Source organism: Salmo salar, chromosome ssa12 (assembly GCF_905237065.1).
Source record: "Salmo salar chromosome ssa12, Ssal_v3.1, whole genome shotgun sequence".
In the NCBI taxonomy this organism is placed as follows: Eukaryota; Metazoa; Chordata; class Actinopteri; order Salmoniformes; family Salmonidae; genus Salmo; species Salmo salar.
The window spans coordinates 68,996,411-69,016,645 of NC_059453.1; the positions used below are offsets into that span (position 1 = coordinate 68,996,411).

Here is a 20,235-nt window from a genome sequence, read left to right on the forward strand (position 1 = left end):
GTCTGTATGTATCTGTATGTACCTGTCTGTATGTATCTGTCTGTATGTATCTGTCTGTATGTATCTGTATGTACTGTATGTATCTGTCTGTATGTATCTGTATGTATGCATCTGTATGTACTGTATCTGTCTGTATGTATCTGTCTTTATGTATCTGTATGTATGTGTCTGTATGTACTGTATCTGTCTGTATGTATCTGTATGTATGCATCTGTATGTACTGTATCTGTCTGTATGTATCTGTATGTACTGTATGTATCTGTCTGTATGTATGTATATGTATGTACTGTATGTATCTGTAAGTATGTATATGTATGTATGTATCTGTCTGTATGTATCTGTCTGTAAACATCTGAATGTATACATCTGTATGTACTGTATGTATCTGTCTGTATGTATCTGTATGTACTGTATGTATCTATGTATCTGTATGTACTGTATGTATCTGTAAGTATGTATCTGTATGTATGTATCTGTCTGTATGTATCTGTATGTATGCATCTGTATGTACTGTATCTGTCTGTATGTATCTGTCTTTATGTATCTGTATGTACTCTATCTGTCTGTATGTACGCATCTGTCTGTATGTATCTGTCTGTATGTATCTGTATGTACTGTATGTATCTGTCTGTATGTATCTGTATGTACTGTATGTATCTGTCTGTATGTATCTGTCTGTATGTATCTATCTGTATGTATCTATCTGTATGTATGTATCTGTATATATGTATCTGTATGTATCTATCTGTATGTATGTATGTGTCTGTATGTATCTATCTGTATGTATGTATCTGTATGTATGTATCTGTATGTATGTATCTGTATATATGTATCTGTCTGTATGTATCTATCTGTATATATGTATCTGTATGTATGTATCTGTATATATGTATCTATCTGTATATATGTATCTGTCTGTATGTATCTGTATGTATGTATCTGTATGTATGTATCTGTATATATGTATCTGTCTGTATGTATCTGTATATATGTATCTGTATGTATGTATCTGTCTGTATGTATGTATCTGTATGTATGTATCTGTATGTATCTATCTGTATGTATGTATCTGTATGTATGTATCTGTATATATGTATCTATCTGTATATATGTATCTGTATGTATCTATCTGTATGTATGTATCTGTATGTATGTATCTGTATGTATGTATCTGTCTGTATGTATCTGTATATATGTATCTGTATGTATGTATCTATCTGTATGTATCTATCTGTATGTATCTATCTGTATGTATGTATCTGTATATATCTATCTGTCTGTATGTATCTATCTGTATACATGTATCTGTATGTATGTATCTGTATATATGTATCTGTCTGTATGTATCTGTCTGTATGTATGTATCTGTATATATGTATCTGTCTGTATGTATCTGTATATATGTATCTGTATATATGTATCTGTATGTATGTATCTGTATGTATGTATCTGTCTGTATGTATCTGTATGTATGTATCTGTATGTATGTATCTGTATATATGTATCTGTATGTATGTATCTGTATGTATGTATCTGTATGTATGTATCTGTATATATGTATCTGTCTGTATGTATCTGTATATATGTATCTGTATGTATGTATCTATCTGTATGTATCTATCTGTATGTATGTATCTGTATATATCTATCTGTCTGTATGTATCTATCTGTATATATGTATCTGTATGTATGTATCTGTATATATGTATCTGTATATATGTATCTGTCTGTATGTATCTGTATGTATGTATCTGTATGTATGTATCTGTATATATGTATCTGTCTGTATGTATCTGTATGTATGTATCTGTCTGTATGTATCTGTATGTATGTATCTGTATGGGCAAACTTCCTCCTGGTCTGACACAGACTAAGGCTGAATTCTATCGTATTGTGGGTTATAGGCATTGAGGTTTTTTAAAGGCAACTTCCGATTGAGCAGACATATGCAGCGTTTATCATGAAAGGGATCTCCGCGAATGAGAACATTACATTTCAGAGCTGCAGTGCCTATAACCCGCGATCAGATTGAATTCCAGCCATAACTGATTCTGTGAGTAATTCTGATTTCATGAGTGGAGCAGCATCAGGGCTATACGGGACAAATGTCCACACAACTAAACCGCTACTCAACCCCAACACAACACGGTCATGTACACCTGGACCACAAATCATAATGTCTGTCAGTCAGCATTCCTACTCTGGGCGGTAAAGTCTGTTCTCTCAGACCGACAGGCAGGCGTGTCTCTCCCTTTACATCCAGTGAAGCAGCAGCAAGATGGAGGGAAAACTCAGCTCCCCCACTCTCCCCTTCCCAGGTCCAATATGTCCTGACCTCAGTTCCCCTCTCCCCTTCCCAGGTCCAATATGTCCTGACCTCAGTTCCCCTCTCCCCTTCCCAGGTCCAATATGTCCTGACCTCAGTTCCCCTCTCCCCTTCCCAGGTCCAATATGTCCTGACCTCAGTTCCCCTCTCCCCTTCCCAGGTCCAATATGTCCTGACCTCAGTTCCCCTCTCCCCTTCCCAGGTCCAATATGTCCTGACCTCAGTTCCCCTCTCCCCTTCCCAGGTCCAATATGTCCTGACCTCAGTTCCCCTCTCCCCTTCCCAGGTCCAATATGTCCTGACCTCAGTTCCCCTCTCCCCTTCCCAGGTCCAATATGTCCTGACCTCAGTTCCCCTCTCCCCTTCCCAGGTCCAATATGTCCTGACCTCAGTTCCCCTCTCCCCTTCCCAGGTCCAATATGTCCTGACCTCAGTTCCCCTCTCCCCTTCCCAGGTCCAATATGTCCTGACCTCAGTTCCCCTCTCCCCTTCCCAGGTCCAATATGTCCTGACCTCAGTTCCCCTCTCCCCTTCCCAGGTCCAATATGTCCTGACCTCAGTTCCCCTCTCCCCTTCCCAGGTCCAATATGTCCTACCCTCAGTTCCCCTCTCCCCTTCAGTCCACTCTCACCCTCACCCACCCCAAATCACTCACAACAATATCAAATAAGTTAAAAAACAAACCAAAGAGCAATCACATCAATTAGAATCAACTGTGAGTGAGTGAGGGGGAGGGAAAATACTCTCTGTTGGGACTTGGGAAAACATACACTGAGTATACCAAACATTCCACAGGGATGCTGGCCCATGTTGACTCCAATGCTTCCCACAGTTGTGCCAAGTTGGCTGGATGCCCTTTGGGTGGTGGACCATTCTTGAACCACACAGAATACTGTTGAGCGTGAAAAACCCAGCAGCGTTGCAGTTCTTGACACAAACCGGTGCGCCTGGCACCTACTACCATACCCCGTTCAAAGCACTTACATATTTTGTCTTGCCCATTCACCCTCTGAATGGCACACATACACAATCTCCTCTGCATCTACACTGATTGTAGTGGATTTAACAAGTGACATCAATAAGGAATCATAGCTTCACCTGCATTCACCTGGTCAGTCTATGTCACCTAACGTTTAGTATACTCAGTGTATATTTGTCGTTTTAGTTTTTACATCCTGTGCGTGTGTAAGATGTTCCTTTAACATTGTATGAACATGTCCTCTGTCTGGCTGTTCCCGTGGTCTTGTAAAAGGAATCAGGGTGGCTTTAAAATAGGGGGTAGAGGAAAACCACAAACACCCCTCCCACCCTCCCTTTCTCCCTCCCTCCCCAAGTGCAGGTGAGGAGGGAGAGAGTGGGGAAATTGTTTGGGTTTCCATTGGGGGTTTCCATGGTGATCACCGGCAGGTGTGCATCTCCACCATCTTGCGGCACTGTTTGCACTTGACGTAGCAGCACCAGTGGAACTTACAGCTGCACCTGTCCACCACCTCCACCTCCTCTGTCTGGAAGCCCCGGCCGCAGCACATCAGCTCACAGCCGTCAATGGCCTTCGATGTCCGGTTACACTGCCGCCCCGCTGTACCCAGCATGCCTGGTGTGCGCGGGTCGTGGTCACAGAAGTCGGGGCTGGGCTCCAGGTAGACCAGGTCTTGGTCTGTGTGAGGTTTGAACTGGGAGTTCCGTGGCACCAGGACCTTGGTGGTGCCCACCTTGCGCTGCTCCACCTCGGTGGCGCCGTCAAACTTCTCCTTGATGACGTTGCCCACCTTGCGGAATGGGGGCATGGCCTTCCAGCAGGTCTTCACCTCACAGGACCCTGACACGCCGTGACACTTACACTCCACACGCATGTGGCTCAGGATGGCCTGCAGAAGGACAGAAAGATGGTTTATCTCCTGTTCTCTTCTTTGCTGTTGACTTTGCTAGGACATATGTTTGTTGTGATAAGTCATACCTTCCTCCCGGCCTCGTTGTTGTGTAGGTTCATGAGTGCTTTGCTGGGGGACTGTCCTTTACTCCTCTCCCTTACGTCAATGAAGGACTGAGAGAAGGCCACTCCGTATGCTATGTTATCACTACAGCCCGACCACTGGAACCCTGGAGGAAGGGAGAGGGAGAGAGACACGGAGGGAGAGAGACACGGAGGGAGAGAGACACGGAGGGAGGGAGACACGGAGAGAGACACGGAGAGAGAGAGACACGAAGAGAGACACGGAGGGAGAGAGACACGGAGGGAGAGAGACACGGAGGGAGAGAGACACGGAGGGAGAGAGACACGGAGAGAGACACGGAGGGAGAGAGACGCGGAGGGAGAGAGACACGGAGGGAGAGAGACACGGAGGGAGAGAGACACGGAGAGAGAGAGACATGGAGGGAGAGAGACACGGAGGGAGAGAGACACGGAGAGAGAGAGACACGGAGAGAGAGAGACACGGAGGGAGAGAGACACGGAGGGAGGGAGACACGGAGGGAGAGAGACACGGAGAGAGACACAGAGAGAGAGAGACACGGAGGGAGAGAGACACGGAGGGAGAGAGACACGGAGAGAGACACAGAGAGAGAGAGACACGGAGGGAGAGAGACACGGAGAGAGGGAGACACGGAGGGAGAGAGACACGGAGGGAGAGAGACACGGAGGGAGAGAGACACGGAGGGAGGGAGACACGGAGAGAGACACGGAGAGAGAGAGACACGGAGGGAGAGAGACACGGAGAGAGAGAGACACGGAGGGAGAGAGACACGGAGGGAGAGAGACACGGAGAGAGAGAGACACGGAGAGAGAGAGACACGGAGGGAGAGAGACACGGAGGGAGAGAGACACGGAGGGAGAGTTACACGGAGGGAGAGAGACACGGAGGGAGAGAGACACGGAGGGAGAGAGACACGGAGGGAGAGAGACACGGAGGGAGAGAGACACGGAGGGAGGGAGACACGGAGAGAGAGAGACACGGAGAGAGAGAGACACGGAGAGAGAGAGACACGGAGGGAGAGAGACAGGGAGGGAGAGAGACACGGAGAGAGGGAGACACAGAGGGAGAGTTACACGGAGGGAGAGAGACACGGAGAGAGAGAGACACGGAGGGAGAGAGACACGGAGAGAGAGAGACACGGAGGGAGAGAGACACAGAGGGAGAGAGACACGGAGGGAGAGAGACACGGAGAGAGAGAGACACGGAGGGAGAGAGACACGGAGAGAGAGAGACACGGAGGGAGGGAGACACGGAGAGAGAGAGACACGGAGAGAGAGAGACACGGAGAGAGAGAGACACGGAGGGAGAGAGACACGGAGGGAGAGAGACACGGAGGGAGACACGGAGGGAGAGAGACACGGAGAGAGACACGGAGAGAGAGAGACACGGAGAGAGAGAGAGACACGGAGAGAGAGAGACACGGAGGGAGAGAGACACGGAGGGAGGGAGACACGGAGAGAGACACGGAGAGAGAGAGACACGGAGAGAGAGAGACACGGAGGGAGAGAGACACGGAGGGAGGGAGACACGGAGAGAGACACGGAGGGAGAGAGACGCGGAGAGAGAGAGACACGGAGGGAGAGAGACACGGAGGGAGAGAGACACGGAGAGAGACACGGAGAGAGAGAGACACGGAGGGAGAGAGACACGGAGAGAGACACGGAGAGAGAGAGACACGGAGGGAGAGAGACACGGAGAGAGACACGGAGAGAGAGAGACACGGAGAGAGACACGGAGGGAGAGAGACGCGGAGAGAGGGAGACACGGAGGGAGAGAGACACGGAGGGAGAGAGACACGGAGAGAGACACGGAGAGAGAGAGACACGGAGAGAGACACGGAGGGAGAGAGACACGGAGAGAGAGAGACACGGAGAGAGACACGGAGAGAGAGAGACACGGAGAGAGACACGGAGGGAGAGAGACACGGAGAGAGAGAGACACGGAGAGAGAGAGACACGGAGGGAGAGAGACACGGAGGGAGAGAGACACGGAGGGAGAGAGACACGGAGAGAGAGAGACACGGAGAGAGGGAGACACGGAGAGAGAGAGACACGGAGAGAGAGAGACACGGAGGGAGAGAGACACGGAGGGAGAGAGACACGGAGGGAGAGAGACACGGAGGGAGGGAGACACGGAGAGAGACACGGAGAGAGAGAGACACGGAGAGAGAGACACACGGAGAGAGAGAGACACGGAGAGAGAGAGACACGGAGAGAGAGAGACACGGAGGGAGAGAGACACGGAGAGAGACACGGAGAGAGAGAGACACGGAGGGAGAGAGACACGGAGGGAGAGAGACACGGAGGGAGAGAGACACGGAGGGAGAGAGACACGGAGAGAGAGAGACACGGAGAGAGAGAGACACGGAGAGAGAGAGACAGAGAGTGAGAGACATGGAGAGAGACACGGAGAGAGAGAGACACGGAGGGAGAGAGACACGGAGGGAGAGAGACACGGAGGGAGAGAGACACGGAGGGAGAGAGACACGGAGAGAGAGAGACACGGAGGGAGAGAGACACGGAGGGAGAGAGACACGGAGAGAGAGAGACACGGAGGGAGGGAGACACGGAGAGAGAGAGACACGGAGGGAGAGAGACACGGAGGGAGAGAGACACGGAGGGAGAGAGACACGGAGAGAGACACGGAGAGAGAGAGACACGGAGAGAGACACGGAGGGAGAGAGACACGGAGGGAGAGAGACACGGAGGGAGGGAGACACGGAGAGAGAGAGACACGGAGAGAGAGAGACCCGGAGAGAGAGAGACACGGAGAGAGAGAGACACGGAGAGAGAGAGACACGGAGGGAGAGAGACACGGAGAGAGACACGGAGAGAGAGAGACACGGAGGGAGAGAGACACGGAGGGAGAGAGACACGGAGGGAGAGAGACACGGAGGGAGAGAGACACGGAGAGAGAGAGACACGGAGAGAGAGAGACACGGAGAGAGAGAGACAGAGAGTGAGAGACATGGAGAGAGACACGGAGAGAGAGAGACACGGAGGGAGAGAGACACGGAGGGAGAGAGACACGGAGGGAGAGAGACACGGAGGGAGAGAGACACGGAGAGAGAGAGACACGGAGGGAGAGAGACACGGAGGGAGAGAGACACGGAGAGAGAGAGACACGGAGGGAGGGAGACACGGAGAGAGAGAGACACGGAGGGAGAGAGACACGGAGGGAGGGAGACACGGAGGGAGAGAGACACGGAGAGAGACACGGAGAGAGAGAGACACGGAGAGAGAGAGACACGGAGGGAGAGAGACACGGAGGGAGAGAGACACGGAGGGAGGGAGACACGGAGAGAGAGAGACACGGAGAGAGAGAGACCCGGAGAGAGAGAGACACGGAGAGAGAGAGACACGGAGAGAGAGAGACATGGAGGGAGAGAGACATGGAGGGAGGGAGACACGGAGAGAGAGACACGGAGGGAGAGAGACACGGAGGGAGAGAGACACGGAGAGAGAGAGACACGGAGAGAGAGAGACATGGAGAGAGAGAGACACGGAGGGAGAGAGACATGGAGAGAGAGCGACACGGAGGGAGAGAGACGCGGAGAGGGACACGGAGAGAGACACGGAGAGAGACACGGAGGGAGAGAGACACGGAGAGAGAGAGAGACAGAGAGAGAGCGTTAGCAGTCAAACATCAGATAAATTTGTATGTGTGTGTGTGTGTGTGTGTGTGTGTGTGTGTGTGTGTGCGTGCGTGCGTGCGTGCGTGCGTGCGTGTCCTACCCTCCGGACTGACTCCGTGGACGTTGCGGTCGCAGCCACATTTCTCCAGCTCTCCGCTGCTGCAGGCCCGGGTCACAGCAAACGCCACACTGGCTGCTGAGATGGCATACACAAAGGCTGCCTCCCGAGTACCTATCACAGGCAGACAATAAATATACAACTACATTCATCACAGATCAGGCAGTACGTTTTTATCTTCAGATATAAAAGTATACTGCTCAAAAAAATAAAGGGAACACTTAAACAACACAATGTAACTCCAAGTCAATCACACTTCTGTGAAATCAAACTGTCCACTTAGGAAGCAACACTGATTGACAATACATTTCACATGCTGTTGTGCAAATGGAATAGACAACAGGTGGAAATTATAGGCAATTAGCAAGACACCCCCAATAAAGGAGTGGTTCTGCAGGTGGTAACCACAGACCACTTCTCAGTTCCTATGCTTCCTGGCTGATGTTTTGGTCACTTTTGAATGCTGGCGGTGCTTTCACTCTAGTGGTAGCATGAGACGGAGTCTACAACCCACACAAGTGGCTCAGGTAGTGCAGCTCATCCAGGATGGCACATCAATGCGAGCTGTGGCAAGAAGGTTTGCTGTGTCTGTCAGTGTAGTGTCCAGAGCATGGAGGCGCTACCAGGAGACAGGCCAGTACATCAGGAGACATGGAAGAGGCCGTAGGAGGGCAACAACCCAGCAGCAGGACCGCTACCTCCGCCTTTGTGCGAGGAGGAGCAGGAGAAGCACTGCCAGAGCCCTGCAAAATGACCTCCAGCAGGCCACAAATGTGCATGTGTCTGCTCAAATGGTCAGAAACAGACTCCATGAGGGTGGTATGAGGGCCCGATGTCCACAGGTGGGGGTTGTGCTTACAGCCCAACACCGTGCAGGATGTTTGGCATTTGCCAGAGAACACCAAGATTGGCAAATTCGCCACTGGCGCCCTGTGCTCTTCACAGATGAAAGCAGGTTCACACTCAGCACATGTGACAGACGTGACACTCTGGAGACGCCGTGGAGAACGTTCTGCTGCCTGCAACATCCTCCAGCATGACCGGTTTGGCGGTGGGTCAGTCATGGTGTGGGGTGGCATTTCTTTGGGGGGCCGCACAGCCCTCCATGTGCTCGCCAGAGGTAGCCTGACTGCCATTAGGTACCGAGATGAGATCCTCAGACCCCTTGTGAGACCATATGCTGGTGCGGTTGGCCCTGGGTTCCTCCTAATGCAAGACAATGCTAGACCTCATGTGGCTGGAGTGTGTCAGCAGTTCCTGCAAGAGGAAGGCATTGATGCTGTGGACTGGCCCGCCCGTTCCCCAGACCTGAATCCAATTGAGCACATCTGGGACATCATGTCTCGCTCCATCCACCAACGCCACGTTGCACCACAGACTGTCCAGGAGTTGGCGGATGCTTTAGTCCAGGTCTGGGAGGAGATCCCTCAGGAGACCATCCGCCACCTCATCAGGAGCATGCCCAGGCGTTGTAGGGAGGTCATACAGGCACGTGGAGGCCACACACACTACTGAGCCTCATTTTGACTTGTTTTAAGGACATTACATCAAAGTTGGATCAGCCTGTAGTGTGGTTTTCCACTTTAATTTTGAGTGTGACTCCAAATCCAGACCTCCATGGGTTGATAAATTGGATTTCCATTGATTATTTTTGTGTGATTTTGTTGTCAGCACATTCAACTATGTAAAGAAAGAAGTATTTAATAAGATTATTTCATTCATTCAGATCTAGGATGTGTTATTTTAGTGTTCCCTTTATTTTTTGGAGCAGTGTATATTTATTCTAAAATTTGTTCTTGATAATGAGCCGTACCCTGTGTGACAATCTTGCCGAAGACGGGCATGGTTTCCAGCGTGGAGCAGTTCCATCGACGGTTCCTGAACTGAAACTGGCACTCGTCTATGGCTAGCTGAGCTCCACGCCGCACAGCATCCATCACCTCCACACTGCGCTTACAGATCTGCACCTGGTTAGAATAATGATCAGAACATTACAGATCTGCTCCTGGTTAGAATATAGATCATTACATTACAGATCTGCACCTGGTTAGAATATAGATCATTACATTACAGATCTGCACCTGGTTAGAATAATGATCATAACATTACAGATCTGCTCCTGGTTAGAATAATGATCATAACATTACAGATCTGCACCTGGTTAGAATAATGATCATTACATTACAGATCTGCACCTGGTTAGAATATAGATCATTACATTACAGATCTGCACCTGGTTAGAATGTAGATCATTACATTACAGATCTGCACCTGGTTAGAATAATGATCAGAACATTACAGATCTGCTCCTGGTTAGAATATTGATCATTACATTACAGATCTGCACCTGGTTAGAATATAGATCATTACATTACAGATCTGCACCTGGTTAGAATAATGATCAGAACATTACAGATCTGCTCCTGGTTAGAATATAGATCATAACATTACAGATCTGCACCTGGTTAGAATATAGATCATTACATTACAGATCTGCACCTGGTTAGAATGTATGATCATAACATTACAGATCTGCTCCTGGTTAGAATGTAGATCATTACATTACAGATCTGCTCCTGGTTAGAATAATGATCATAACATTACAGATCTGCTCCTGGTTAGAATAATGATCATAACATTACAGATCTGCTTCTGGTTAAAGAGAATGTTAAATGACTATGACTTGTAGCTTGAATTCAAAGACTTGGACATAACGTCTATAACTTATGTACCATCTTGTCATACACTGCCAACCTTACAAACCTGAAAATACCCACAGTTTGTCATGGTAGATGTGTACCTGTCTCTGGATAAGTCCTCGCAGGCGTTCGCATGTCTCCTCATCACTGATACTGCCAACCGACGACAGCTTAGCCAGGTACCTTACAGAGAAGGGGGGAGAATTAATATGAAATATTAAATTAGACAGATAACAACACAATGAACCCTCCAATTACTGAGATGATATAACAGTGTCCACAGACAGAGATGCTTCAGCATGGGCTATGTATAGGTTTAGTTCTACAGCCTGATAGGGAGAAGTTTGGCTCCCATGATGTTGTGGGAACGTTTTGGTCATCATGTTGAGAGGAGGGAAAGAGGTTTATCATCCACACCACCTCCAGGACACACAGGTCACTCCTCTCTCCTTCAGTCCCATATCTCTTTGGGTCAAAGCACCTTACAGAAATAGGCCCATTTCATACGCTCATCACAGACACACTCTTCACCAGAACTTCCCACGGAGGGGCTGTCTGAGCCTTGTCTGTGGCCCTCCCTCTCTCTCTCTTTCTCTGTCCCTCACCTTACTCTCCTCCTGCTCTCCCTCACCTTGCCCTTCTCCCTCTCTCTCTCTGTCAGTCTCTCTGTCCTTCTCTCCCTCCTATGTTGACAGGGTATCATTAGGTAAGGTTGATTGGGGTCTCTCCCAGGGCTGATAGTCCACACACCTCCTTCTAGCCTTCCACCCACCCTTCCTCTACAGCCCAGATAACCTCTTTCTCTCCCTCTCCCCATCTTTCTCTGTCTCTGTCTCTCCTTCTCTCACAGTCACCTCCTCTCGTCAATGGTCAAATAACCTCTTTCTCTCCCTCTCCCCATCTCTCTCTGTCTCTGTCTCTCCTTCTCTCACAGTCACCTCCTCTCGTCAATGGTCAAATAACCTCGACCGTGACCACTCGACCACACCCTTCCTCCGACAGTCTTGTCTATACAGCAGGGTGACCTCACTCACTATCACACCACTGCTCCCATCCTCTCCTCAGTCTGTCTGACAACAACAACCAATCACTTTCTATTCATGAAGTGCTACAGGATCAGTTCATAACCAACTGTCTACACAGGGGCGAAAATCTGATATCAACTTTGGGGGGGACAATTACATGAAATTTTCTCAAGAGCAATTCCTGAGGGGGACACCAAAAGTAGTGCTGTAACACATAACCTACATTGTAATATGGTAAATGTATATTGAGGAACCAAAGAAATAAGGTGTTTGCGTACTCCTAACTACCGGTACCCAAAACTACACAACTAATCACAACAGCAATGCCATTGCCTTTAACAAATCTTAGTTCAGTCACCAGTTTAAGTTGAGAGTGGGGGTATCCATGGCATTTTCCAATTATGTTCCTATTTTACAAGTAAAAAAAAAATGGAGAACCTTTCATAATGTTGCCAAACAAAGACTCAACAAACTTACCTGAGACTCCCTGTCTCTGCCAGTCTGTCCCTGCATATCTGTCCCCAACTCTGCTGTCTGTGTGCCATCTGTTGCCTGCTCTGCCTAATGACATCATTGTGAAACATTTCCATTAGAATTTCATTTCTTTCTTATGAACATTTTATCAACTAGTCTTTGAGATATTAGGCTACTTGGGTTCTTACTTTGCGTTTTGGTGTACTGAAAAATACTCTGATGTCCGTCTTTTATTTTTCTGCCATTTTTCTACCTGGCTGGCTGGCTACACACACACACAGTGTGTAGGTTATTTACAGTAGGAGATGGGCTTCTATCATCTTATCTTTTATCATTCTATTTGGGCTTCGATCTAAAAGGTAGCTAGCAAATGTGAAACGGATTAAAATGACAAGAGTTGACAGCTGTATGAGTTCACCATTTACACAACATATGCTGCAACCTTTTGTAATTTTAATAGTTTGTTTCATATTGGCTGGCTTCCAACAATAGCTGAATTTGCAAAGCTAGCGAGCACCAATTCAGTTTCAGTGGTGTTTGCTATAATCTTTGCTACCCGGGTTAAATAAAATAAATAAATAAAAGTTCCCTTGCGACAATTTAGCTTTTGCAACGAGACCATTAAATATATTTAAGACAATGGTAGAAGAGAGTGTAGTTCTGTTCAGTTTGGACTTCAGTTTATCGCTAACCTTATCACAGGGACTTTGAAGCACTAACTTACATCATCTGCATGCTGATCTCGGAATAAATTGACGATAGCAAAGATTCCATCTTTGACGAGGCCACATAAATGGAATAGGTACTAGCTAGCTTAATAGTTAATATTTGCGCGCTAGCTCTGCATATTCAGCTAGTGTGTGTGCGCGATTGACTGGATTAACCTCACGTCAGTTACGTTAATTGAGTGCCTTTCAGACAGTGGCTACGATCCCTCTGTTACCTTGCCAGTGGATCAAACCATTGTGAGGCAAAGGGTGGGGGGGTCGCAATCTTTTGAAACTTAAAAACGTGCTATTAAGTGTCTATAATCAGCACAATTGCTTTCATTGCGTATTATTAATATTATTTAAATTACATAGTTATGTTTCAGTGATATATTGGGGGGGACAAATCATATTTTTCCCAGGATGGGGGGGTCGTGTGTCCCCCGTCCCCCCCGGGATTTCCGCCCCTGTGTCTACACCAACAGAGAAGGTGGTAAATACTAAACAAATGACTGAACATATAGAATCACATGTTTCTCTCTTCAGTTTTGTCATGTACCTGAGAATAATGGCTGCATCATTCTCTTCATGTTAAAGTTAATCAGTTAAAGAATTATCTTCCCTCAATTTGTACATACCACTCTTCCTTCAGCACAGGAAAAAAAATGTATGAAATGTATGCATTCACTACTGTAAGTCGCTCTGGATAAGAGCGTCTGCTAAATGACTAAAATGTAAAAAAAAAAAAAAAATGTAAAATGTAATAAAAGACATTGAAGTTCCTCTACAGCTATACAACAATAAGAGCCTCAACCTTGAGCTGTGTGCTCTGTATGTCTGGGTCTACAGTCTCCAGGCATCCAGCTGTGAAACCTCTTCTGAATACTGGAGAATCCTTGTCTGGCTGTACTGCAGCTACTGACACACAGCATCTCTCCCAACACAGAAACCTGTCCCCCTCAGACTCAATACCTTTACACACACACACACACACACACACACACACACGCACACGCACACGCACACACACACACACACACACACACACACACACACACACACGCACACGCACACGCACACACACACACACACACAGATGAAAGTACTCATAAAGCACCAGTTGCTGGCATGTCACTGGCCCAGCCCTGACCCTGGAAACATTTAATAATCATTGGATAACCCACATGACAAAACGACAGATAAGCTCTACGAAGCTGGTGTTCTGGCTGTGGATTTGTGAGACGGTGCTACATGGGAAAAGACTAGCCCAGACATTTGGGAAGTGTGTGTTAGTGTGTATGTAATACTGTGTATTCAGTCATTTTACATTTATGTCATTTAGCAGATACTTATCCAGAGCGACTTACAGGAGCAATTTAGGTTAAGTGCCTTGCTCAAGGGCACATTGACAGATTTTTCTTCAGTTACTGGCCCACCGCACTTAACAGCTAGGCTACCTGCTAGGCTACCTGCTAGGCTACCTGCTAGGCTACCTGCTAGGCTACCTGCTATTGTGCAATTTTTTACATTCAGCATCTCTCCGTCAAGGGAAATATATTATTTACTTGTCATTTAGTAGATGCTCTTATCCAGAGCGACTAGGGTTAAGTACCTTGCTCAAGGGCACATTGACAGATTTTTCACCTAGTCAGCTGGGGGATTCAAACCAGGAACCTTTCGGTTACTGGTCCTTACGTAAGCGCTAGGCTACCTGCCGCCCTAACAAAGATATCTACATATACAGTGCCTTGCGAAAGTATTCGGCCCCCTTGAACTTTTCGACCTTTTGCCACATTTCAGGCTTCAAACATAAAGATATAAAACTGTATTTTTTTGTGAAGAATCAACAACAAGTGGGACACAATTATGAAGTGGAACGAAATTTATTGGATATTTCAAACTTTTTTAACAAATAAAAAACTTAAAAATTGGCCGTGCAAAATTATTCAGCCCCTTTACTTTCAGTGCAGCAAACTCTCTCCAGAAGTTCAGTGAGGATCTCTGAATGATCCAATGTTGACCTAAATGACTAATGATGATAAATAGAATCCACCTGTGTGTAATCAAGTCTCCGTATAAATGCACCTGCTCTGTGATAGTCTCAGAGGTCCGTTTAAAGCGCAGAGAGCATCATGAAGAACAAGGAACACACCAGGCAGGTCCGAGATACTGTTGTGGAGAAGTTTAAAGCCGGATTTGGATACAAAAAGATTTCCCAAGCTTTAAACATCCCAAGGAGCACTGTGCAAGCGATAATATTGAAATGGAAGGAGTATCAGACCACTGCAAATCTACGAAGACCCGGCCGTCCCTCTAAACTTTCAGCTCATACAAGGAGAAGACTGATCAGAGATGCAGCCAAGAGGCCCATGATCACTCTGGATGAACTGCAGAGATCTACAGCTGAGGTGGGAGACTCTGTCCATAGGACAACAATCAGTCGTATACTGCACAAATCTGGCCTTTATGGAAGAGTGGCAAGAAGAAAGCCATTTCTTAAAGATATCCATAAAAAGTGTTGTTTAAAGTTTGCCACTAGCCACCTGGGAGACACACCAAACATGTGGAAGAAGGTGCTCTGGTCAGATGAAACCAAAATCGAACTTTTTTGGCAACAATGCAAAACGTTATGTTTGGCGTAAAAGCAACACAGCTCATCACCCTGAACACCATCCCCACTGTCAAACATGGTGGTGGCAGCATCATGGTTTGGGCCTGCTTTTCTTCAGCAGGGGCAGGGAAGATGGTTAAAATTGATGGGAAGATGGATGGAGCCAAATACAGGACCATTCTGGAAGAAAACCTGATGGAGTCTGCAAAAGACCTGAGACTGGGACGGAGATTTGTCTTCCAACAAGACAATGATCCAAAACATAAAGCAAAATCTACAATGGAATGGTTCACAAATAAACATATCCAGGTGTTAGAATGGCCAAGTCAAAGTCCAGACCTGAATCCAATCGAGAATCTGTGGAAAGAACTGAAAACTGCTGTTCACAAACGCTCTCCATCCAACCTCACTGAGCTCGAGCTGTTTTGCAAGGAGGAATGGGCAAAAATGTCAGTCTCTCGATGTGCAAAACTGATAGAGACATACCCCAAGCGACTTACAGCTGTAATCGCAGCAAAATGTGGCGCTACAAAGTATTAACTTAAGGGGGCTGAATAATTTTGCACGCCCAATTTTTCCGTTTTTTATTTGTTCAAAAAGTTTGAAATATCCAATAAATTTCGTTCCACTTCATGATTGTGTCCCGCTTGTTGTTGATTCTTCACAAAAAATTACAGTTTTATATCTTTATGTTTGAAGCCTGAAATGTGGCAAAAGGTCAAAGTTCAAGGGGGCCGAATACTTTCGCAAGGCACTGTATTTCACCTAACAAACACTTTGTAATTTTTTCAAACACATTTAACATAGGCCAGGTCCTGTTGTTACCTCTTATCCCAGCGGTAAGGCCTTGCATTAGGCCAGGTCCTGTTGTTACCTCTTATCCCAGCGGTAAGGCCTTGCATTAGGCCAGGTCCTGTTGTTACCTCTTATCCCAGCGGTAAGGCCTTGCATTAGGCCAGGTCCTGTTGTTACCTCTTATCCCAGTGGTAAGGCCTTGCATTAGGCCAGGTCCTGTTGTTACCTCTTATCCCAGCGGTAAGGCCTTGCATTAGGCCAGGTCCTGTTGTTACCTCTTATCCCAGCGGTAAGGCCTTGCATTAGGCCAGGTCCTGTTGTTACCTCTTATCCCAGAGGTAAGGCCTTGCATTAGGCCAGGTCCTGTTGTTACCTCTTATCCCAGCGGTAAGGCCTTGCATTAGGCCAGGTCCTGTTGTTACCTCTTATCCCAGCGGTAAGGCCTTGCATTAGGCCAGGTCCTGTTGTTACCTCTTATCCCAGCGGTAAGGCCTTGCATTAGGCCAGGTCCTGTTGTTACCTCTTATCCCAGCGGTAAGGCCTTGCATTAGGCCAGGTCCTGTTGTTACCTCTTATCCCAGCGGTAAGGCCTTGCATTAGGCCAGGTCCTGTTGTTACCTCTTATCCCAGTGGTAAGGCCTTGCATTAGGCCAGGTCCTGTTGTTACCTCTTATCCCAGCGGTAAGGCCTTGCATTAGGCCAGGTCCTGTTGTTACCTCTTATCCCAGCGGTAAGGCCTTGCATTAGGCCAGGTCCTGTTGTTACCTCTTATCCCAGCGGTAAGGCCTTGCATTAGGCCAGGTCCTGTTGTTACCTCTTATCCCAGCGGTAAGGCCTTGCATTAGGCCAGGTCCTGTTGTTACCTCTTATCCCAGCGGTAAGGCCTTGCATTAGGCCAGGTCCTGTTGTTACCTCTTATCCCAGCGGTAAGGCCTTGCATTAGGCCAGGTCCTGTTGTTACCTCTTATCCCAGCGGTAAGGCCTTGCATTAGGCCAGGTCCTGTTGTTACCTCTTATCCCAGCGGTAAGGCCTTGCATTAGGCCAGGTCCTGTTGTTACCTCTTATCCCAGCGGTAAGGCCTTGCATTAGGCCAGGTCCTGTTGTTACCTCTTATCCCAGCGGTAAGGCCTTGCATTAGGCCAGGTCCTGTTGTTACCTCTTATCCCAGCGGTAAGGCCTTGCATTAGGCCAGGTCCTGTTGTTACCTCTTATCCCAGCGGTAAGGCCTTGCATTAGGCCAGGTCCTGTTGTTACCTCTTATCCCAGTGGTAAGGCCTTGCATTAGGCCAGGTCCTGTTGTTACCTCTTATCCCAGCGGTAAGGCCTTGCATTAGGCCAGGTCCTGTTGTTACCTCTTATCCCAGCGGTAAGGCCTTGCATTAGGCCAGGTCCTGTTGTTACCTCTTATCCCAGCGGTAAGGCCTTGCATTAGGCCAGGTCCTGTTGTTACCTCTTATCCCAGCGGTAAGGCCTTGCATTAGGCCAGGTCCTGTTGTTACCTCTTATCCCAGCGGTAAGGCCTTGCATTAGGCCAGGTCCTGTTGTTACCTCTTATCCCAGCGGTAAGGCCTTGCATTAGGCCAGGTCCTGTTGTTACCTCTTATCCCAGCGGTAAGGCCTTGCATTAGGCCAGGTCCTGTTGTTACCTCTTATCCCAGCGGTAAGGCCTTGCATTAGGCCAGGTCCTGTTGTTACCTCTTATCCCAGCGGTAAGGCCTTGCATTAGGCCAGGTCCTGTTGTTACCTCTTATCCCAGCGGTAAGGCCTTGCATTAGGCCAGGTCCTGTTGTTACCTCTTATCCCAGCGGTAAGGCCTTGCATTAGGCCAGGTCCTGTTGTTACCTCTTATCCCAGCGGTAAGGCCTTGCATTAGGCCAGGTCCTGTTGTTACCTCTTATCCCAGCGGTAAGGCCTTGCATTAGGCCAGGTCCTGTTGTTACCTCTTATCCCAGCGGTAAGGCCTTGCATTAGGCCAGGTCCTGTTGTTACCTCTTATCCCAGCGGTAAGGCCTTGCATTAGGCCAGGTCCTGTTGTTACCTCTTATCCCAGCGGTAAGGCCTTGCATTAGGCCAGGTCCTGTTGTTACCTCTTATCCCAGCGGTAAGGCCTTGCATTAGGCCAGGTCCTGTTGTTACCTCTTATCCCAGCGGTAAGGCCTTGCATTAGGCCAGGTCCTGTTGTTACCTCTTATCCCAGCGGTAAGGCCTTGCATTAGGCCAGGTCCTGTTGTTACCTCTTATCCCAGCGGTAAGGCCTTGCATTAGGCCAGGTCCTGTTGTTACCTCTTATCCCAGCGGTAAGGCCTTGCATTAGGCCAGGTCCTGTTGTTACCTCTTATCCCAGTGGTAAGGCCTTGCATTAGGCCAGGTCCTGTTGTTACCTCTTATCCCAGCGGTAAGGCCTTGCATTAGGCCAGGTCCTGTTGTTACCTCTTATCCCAGCGGTAAGGCCTTGCATTAGGCCAGGTCCTGTTGTTACCTCTTATCCCAGCGGTAAGGCCTTGCATTAGGCCAGGTCCTGTTGTTACCTCTTATCCCAGCGGTAAGGCCTTGCATTACGCCTGGGAAGAACAACACTTAAATTCGCTCAAATTGTCTGTCATTGGCTCAACATACCCCATGGCCATTGGCCCATTACCTCAAGGCACACATTTTGACTATATTAGCCCACCCAGCTACAAGGATGCACTTTCATGCAAGGTTTAGGACCTCATATTGCAGCTTATAGAGACCAACTGATCTATAAAACAATCTTAAAATGATCTACTGGGTTTAGATACAAGCATCAGGAAACCTCAAACAATAAATTCATTTGACTTGGTGAAAATCAGTTTTTTTGGACTTAACTTGCTTACCACTTTTCCCATGTGGTTTCATCCTTCACAGACCCCATGAAATGATGACCTCTTCCTAAATATTTGGTCAAAATATTCATTTTGTGTATGGCTTCCTAGAAACAATCCCGCTCTCCCCCACCCTCTATTTCCCAAGCCAGGGGTACCAAAACAACACAGAGACGTTAGGTTTTCTACAGGCATCCTCCTCCTACTTACAGCAGAATATGTTGACCTCTCTCTTTCCACTGTTTCATCTTGCTCCCCTTCTTCCTTTCTCTACCACACACTCCTCTCTCTATCTCCTTCTTCCTTTCTCTACCACACACTCCTCTCTCTATCTCCTTCTTCCTTTCTCTACCACACACTCCTCTCTCTATCTCCTTCTTCCTCTCTCTACCACACACTCCTCTCTCTATCCCCTTCTTCCTTTCTCTACCACACACTCCTCTCTCTATCTCCTTCTTCCTTTCTCTACCACACACTCCTCTCTCTATCTCCTTCTTCCTCTCTCTACCACACACTCCTCTCTCTATCCCCTTCCTCTCTCTACCACACACTCCTCTCTCTATCTCCTTCTTCCTTTCTCTACCACACACTCCTCTCTCTATCCCCTTCCTTTCTCTACCACACACTCCTCTCTCTATCCCCTTCCTCTCTCTACCACACACTCCTCTCTCTATCCCCTTCTTCCTTTCTCTACCACACACTCCTCTCTCTATCTCCTTCTTCCTTTCTCTACCACACACTCCTCTCTCTATCCCCTTCTTCCTTTCTCTACCACACACTCCTCTCTCTATCCCCTTCTTCCTTTCTCTACCACACACTCCTCTCTCTATCTCCTTCCTCTCTCTACCACACACTCCTCTCTCTATCTCCTTCTTCCTTTCTCTACCACACACTCCTCTCTCTATCCCCTTCCTCTCTCTACCACACACTCCTCTCTCTATCCCCTTCTTCCTTTCTCTACCACACACTCCTCTCTCTATCCCCTTCTTCCTTTCTCTACCACACACTCCTCTCTCTATCCCCTTCTTC

General features: G+C 47.7%; 1 protein-coding gene across 1 annotated transcript in view; it reads right to left on the reverse strand.

Annotated features, from left to right (window-relative positions):
- Positions 1–1,743: 1,743 nt before the first annotated feature.
- The window catches only part of LOC106565616 (protein Wnt-4a), a 40,599-nt gene continuing 22,107 nt past the window's right edge, over positions 1,744–20,235 (reverse strand). The window contains exons 2-6 of the mRNA XM_014132920.2: positions 10,852–10,933; positions 9,865–10,018; positions 8,034–8,165; positions 4,284–4,426; positions 1,744–4,194 (exon numbers count right to left, since the gene is read on the reverse strand). Coding sequence (XP_013988395.1) covers positions 3,724–4,194; positions 4,284–4,426; positions 8,034–8,165; positions 9,865–10,018; positions 10,852–10,933 — 982 coding nt within the window. The 3' untranslated portion in view covers positions 1,744–3,723. The remainder of the gene's footprint in view (positions 4,195–4,283; positions 4,427–8,033; positions 8,166–9,864; positions 10,019–10,851; positions 10,934–20,235) is intronic.